Here is a 5,686-nt window from a genome sequence, read left to right as displayed (position 1 = left end):
AAAAGGCTTACTTTTTTGACATAATTTCAGTGTTATTTAAAAAATAAATAGAATTTTGTTATTAAACACTACCATAAAGCTGCTTATTCTTGAAACAATAAGTAGGCCTACTGTTAAAATCCCTACACAAATAAAACTGGCTTAGTTAATGATTTGTTAATTTAATAATGAAGTGTATTACCTACTTTTTCAACATTTTGTATCTATTGAATAGCCTTTCATAAAACTACATCTAAATACTCTTTTGTGGGGTTCTGTTTTTTTCTCCAAAAAACGCCTTGAGCTGTATTTCGCTGCTCTCCTCTGCTGCAGAGGTCGACTGCGCAGCTGCAGCGCGAGAGCTCGAGCCGCACTGACAACACAGCTCCCTCTGACAAAATGCCAATGGATAATTTCATATTTGCGCAATGCATCCTTTATTTTTTAGCCTTCGTCTTTGGCTTTATAGCGATAGTACCTCTGTCGGAAAACACAGAGGATTTTCGTGGGAAATGTCTGCTTTTTACGCGGGGTATGTGGCAGAACGAGAACATCACGGTGTCTAAGCAGCGCTTCATCATTGAGGAATGGGGACCACAGTCATCCTGCAGCTTCATCACCGCCGTCGGCATCGCGTCCCTCATCCTGTCCGCCGTACAAGCCTGGAGGCTGCTGCTCTTCATCTGCAAAGGCCACGATGAGTGAGTGATCGTTCCTTTAGTCGTACTACTTTTGAATTTGATGTCTCACATATAGCCTACCCGTGCCAGTGCGGTGATTGGGATGTAGTTATGTCATAAAGCAGCACAGAGGAGCTACTGCTTTAGTAAAATATTTAGTTGTTTATATGGGAAAATTGTTCAATAACATAACAAACTGATACGATCTGTGATTATGTAGTTTCATATTTTCAAATAAGGTTGCATATGGCCTAATATAAAGTCTAATTGAACTGGTATAATGATAATACAGAATGGTTTAGACAACAGGAATGAATTTGCATACTGATTATTGAGATTATATTGATTAATTATTGCCATCCGATTTTAGGCTATAGCTATGTACAATTCAGAAACCCTTGTTATTAGCGACACCGGTGGCCGTTATGTGAACTGCAGCCAGCAACATATTGCTTGTGCTTGCACTTGTGTACACCTAAGTAAGAGAATGAACGTGATTCAATGCCCCGATGTACTGACGACAAAGTTCTTTTTCGCTCTGTGCTTATAAGTAAAACTACGGAGCCCCTGAAAGGACATGGTGGTGAGAAAAAAATCTGAGATGGGAGGAAAAATAATAAGTCAATGCTTTTGCGTTCTCTCGCAAATGTTTTGTGTTCCCCCGAAAAACTTTGCGTTCGCCCGCAAAACATTTTGCATTTCCCTGAGAAACTTTGCATTCGCTCGCAAAACCTTTTGAGCTCTTTGCGAGGGAACGCTAAGTTTCCATTCCCTGCTTTTTTCCATTCCCGTTGTTGTGCAGAATTCTGTGGCCTATCGAATGATTTATTATGTAGGCCTACTCCTAATCCCAATTTTAGCCCTACACTCACTGCAGCACCTACTTGGGTCACATAATTCAGTGGGTCTCGGAATTCAGCACTACAACTACAAAAATGTTCTTCCGAGTCCTTCACATAAAATTCAGTCTACATCATAGACAAGTCGAAAAGGTCTTTTTTTAAGCTTCATTACAAGCTGTTTAAGCAGTAAAAAATCAATTAATACATGAAAATTTTCTTTAATTATCAGGTTAAATCACTATGAAAAGCAATATGAGCTGCTGTAATTATTTTAGCTTTTTCCATTAAAATAAGAATGGAATTTTTGAAACCACCATTCCTAAAAGGCTCATTTAACCTCAAATTGTAAATTGACATCATTAACATGTTCTAATCCCATATTATTTTGTTTCTGACGTGTAACACAAAAAGAGATATTTGGCAGAATGTCCAAGCTGCTTTTTTTCCCCATATAATGGAAAATTAGAAGTATATGGGGATTCATGGTAAAAGTACCATATAACTTGTCCATGCAGCTTGTTCACTGTACTCCAAATATTTTATGTGAGGAACAGGCCAAAATATACATCAAGATGCGTTGAGCCAATGGTGTCAAACATCATTTGTTCTTGCACGTCTCCTGACTAATTGTGACAAATGAGCATGAATGAGATTCAGTCTTTTCCACATATAAAGCTTATATCTTCAGAACACTTGAAATAAAAGTAAAATGGGGTGCTTGAAGCTTTTTTTTTTTTTTTTTTGTCATTTTATGGAAAAGCCTCAACATTCTGCAAAATAACTTCTTTTGTGTTCCACAGAAAAAAACAAAAACACATTTAGAATGGCAGGAGTGTGTAATCAATGACTTTTATAAAATATCTCTCTTCTATTTATATAGCTCAATCTTCAATGCCTTCCTAAACCTGCTCATCAGCACATTCGTAGTGTTTGCTGTGTTCCTGTCCAGCACAATAGTAAGTGTGGGATTCAACCTATGGTGTGATGCCATCACAGAAGGAGGCAGTATGCCCAGCAGGTAAGCATGATGTTCAGATGTCCCAAGTCAAACCAAAAACATTTTTTATATATTTTTGCTAGTGGGTGCAGGACACTATAGTTTATTTATGTAAGTGAGGATAGCAAAATAAAGTAAACTGTGACATATTATACCCAAAAATTCTTCATACAGCGGACTACCAGTAAAATTGATAAAGATAAAGACACTTTGACCTGAACATGTTTTGCTTAAGTGTTATCACAGTTTAACTCTGAGATATTGTCATATTTTATTACCATTTTTTTAAACTATAGTGAATAAACTGTATTAATGAATGAAATGTTTAAGGTGTCTGAATGAATTTTGGTTTGACTGTATGTATCATATAAAAGAACACTAAAACAATGTGAGATTGATATTTTCAGACTGCCTTTATAGCTTGGAAAGAGCCACAATTAATTGTGTAGGCCTTTTTTTCTCTGTCAGAGAAGGGTTTAGTGACATTGAAATTAGCCAGGGGCTTTTTGGCTCAGTTCACTTCAGTGACTGTTAAAGTTCAGTCACGTTTCAGTGTCCATAAACTGCTACAGTATTTGAATATAAACCCCATGTTTGTCTAAATAGCAGCTTTGTTCTTGAAGTTTTTATGAACAGCATCCTCTCAATGAATGTTGAGTCTGTGAATCATTCCTAACAATGACTACTCTTCATTTCTAGTTGTGAGGATCTCCAGGACACAGATCTTGAACTAGGGTTGGATAACTCGGCTTTTTATGACCAGTTTGCCATAGCACAGGTTGGTTAAGAATACAAACTGTGTATAATGACTACATCATTATAATAGAGTGATGCAGTGATGACATATTATTACAGGCCAGTCCATTTATTTATTTATTTATTTATTTTTTGCATCAACCTGGTTCCCTCGACAAATTCCAAATAGGATTTTTTGATTGGCTTTTGGATTATTCCAGAAATCCAAAACTCTGTGACTTATAAAAGTTTGTGATTCTTACAAATGTTGTTAATCATGATAATCTTCACAAAAGGACAGCTTTTATAAATGTTGAAGCCTAAATGCAATTGCCAGAAGTAAAAAGCTAAACGTAGGCTATAAACAAACTACCCCACGGTTTCAACTTCACAATCAGCTCTTTCAGACATTATTTAAAAAACATTTTCCCTGAAAGTTTGAGTAAGAATAGTTGCAAGAGTGCAATTATAAACACAATGAGACTCCAAAAGCAGACTAATGATGAGTTTATCTGTTCGGCGTGATGGCGATGTTTAATTTCACGGACAACTTCTGTAGTCCCATTTAACCACTTGTTATCAGCTGCCTTTTAAAGACAAGGAAAAGTTTTTCAAAAAAATCACAATATTATGTCTTAGAATAAAACATGAAAATATGTTAACCTCAGGTATTTAAAGGTGACGTCTTTTTAAAAGATGTAATATAAGTCTAAGGTGTCCACTGAATGCGTCTGTGAAGTTTTAGCTCAAAATACCCCATAGATTTTTTTTATTCATTTTTTTAAATGCCTATTTTGGGGCATCATTAAATATGCGACGATTTAGGCTGCAGCCCCCTTAATTCTCGTGCTTTCCGCCCCCGGAGCTCGCGCTTGCCTTTAACAGCATAAACAAAGTTCACACAGCTAATATAACCCTCAAATGGATCTTTACAAAGTGTTCGTCATGCAGCATGTCTAATCCCGTAAGTACAGTGTTTATTTGAATGTTTACATTTGGTTATGAATGAGTTTGATAGTGCTCTGTGGCTAACGGCTAATTCTACACTGTTGGAGAGATTTATAAAGAATAAAGTTGTGTTTATGCATTATACAGACTGCAAGTTTTTAAAAATGAAAATAGCGATGGCTCTTTTCTCCGCGAATACAGTAAGAAACGATGGTAACTTTAACCACATTTAACAGTACATTAGCAACATGCTAATGAAACATTTAGAAAGACAGTTTACAAATATCACTAATCATATCATGTTATCATGGATCATGTCAGTTATTATTGCTCCATCTGCCATTTTTCACTGTTGTCCTTGCTTGCTTACCTAGTCTGATGATTCAGCTGTGAACACATCCAGACGTTAATACTGGCTGCCCTTGTGTAATGCCTTGAACATGACCTGGCATATGCAAATATTGGGGGGCGTACACCCGACTGTTATGTAACAGTCGGTGTTATGTTGAGATTCACCTGTTCGTCGGAGGTCTTTTAAATTTATTTTTAGATTTATATAAGAAGGAGGAAACAATGGTGTTTGAGACTCACTGTATTTCCATGTACTGAACTCTTGTTATTTAACTACGCCAATTCTAGGGCACCTTTAACCAAAAAAAAAACACTGACTTCAGGACGATGGAACCGGAAGTGCTAAAATGCTAACCTGTTTTCATGTTTTGGCCTGCAACATTATGTCATCCCTACAGCACTCTATTGACTATTAAACTGTTGTAGACTTCCAGATAAGGCAAAGTTTGTCTTGATAAATTTAGCTTTTCACACTGCTTATGACCAATTTTGATCATGAATCTTCTGCTCCCTCTAGTTTGGATTGTGGGCAGCCTGGCTGACTTGGCTGGGTATCACAGTCATGGCCTTTCTGAAGGTCTACCATAACTACCGTCAAGAGGATCTGGTCGACAGCTTGATCCACGAGAAAGAGTTCCTACTCGGACGCTCGTCACGCCGCTGCTCTGATGTGGTAGATGAAAAAAGTGGCATGATATGATCCACTCAACATTTTGCAACGCAACAAATATAGAAATTTTCCATTGGCATACTGTCAATTAAAATGTATTCATAAGCTTCTAAATTTGGCTCATTAGTTGGTGTTTCTCAACTTTTGATTGACCTCAGTTGAGCTTAACTGGGCCAAATGCTTCTGAATAACATTTTATTTGACATTCTACGATGACTGAGAATAGACATTCATGTGCACTCTGGACCGGAGATCATTTACCCACAACATTTGTTGATGTTGAGCTTAAAACACAAGACAAAATTAACAGTGAACATGAATAACGTAAAAGGATAATTTGCTCAAAAATGAAAAAATGTGTCATCAGTTACTCCCCGTCATGTTGTTCCAAATCCATAAGATATTTTTAATGAAACCTGGCTGTAACAAAGTTCGTAGATAAGGAAGAAGGAGGCGGGAACCGGCGAACCAACGTTGGTTCGCC

General features: G+C 37.0%; 1 protein-coding gene across 1 annotated transcript; it reads left to right on the top strand.

Annotated features, from left to right (window-relative positions):
- Nucleotides 1–378: 378 nt before the first annotated feature.
- LOC137007051 (transmembrane protein 179) lies at nucleotides 379–5,232 on the top strand. The gene is made up of 4 exons (XM_067368325.1): nucleotides 379–680; nucleotides 2,382–2,519; nucleotides 3,198–3,276; nucleotides 5,050–5,232. The coding sequence occupies exons 1-4, from the start codon at nucleotides 379–381 to the stop codon at nucleotides 5,230–5,232; spliced, it is 702 nt and encodes a 233-aa protein (XP_067224426.1).
- The last annotated feature ends 454 nt before the right edge of the window (nucleotides 5,233–5,686 follow it).

This window comes from Chanodichthys erythropterus, chromosome 18, assembly GCF_024489055.1.
Source record: "Chanodichthys erythropterus isolate Z2021 chromosome 18, ASM2448905v1, whole genome shotgun sequence".
Lineage (NCBI taxonomy): Eukaryota > Metazoa > Chordata > Actinopteri > Cypriniformes > Xenocyprididae > Chanodichthys > Chanodichthys erythropterus.
The sequence above is the reverse complement of the archived record's forward strand: the minus strand, read 5'-3'. Positions and strand labels throughout refer to the sequence as shown.

Excerpts from the sequence above, each read along its gene's own strand:
- LOC137007051 (XM_067368325.1), top strand. The coding sequence starts at position 379 with ATGCCAATGGATAATTTCATATTTGCGCAATGCATCCTTTATTTTTTA. Across the intron at positions 2,520-3,197 it reads GGAGGCAGTATGCCCAGCAG|TTGTGAGGATCTCCAGGACA; the intron begins GTAAGCATGATG and ends CTTCATTTCTAG. Across the intron at positions 3,277-5,049 it reads ACCAGTTTGCCATAGCACAG|TTTGGATTGTGGGCAGCCTG; the intron begins GTTGGTTAAGAA and ends TGCTCCCTCTAG.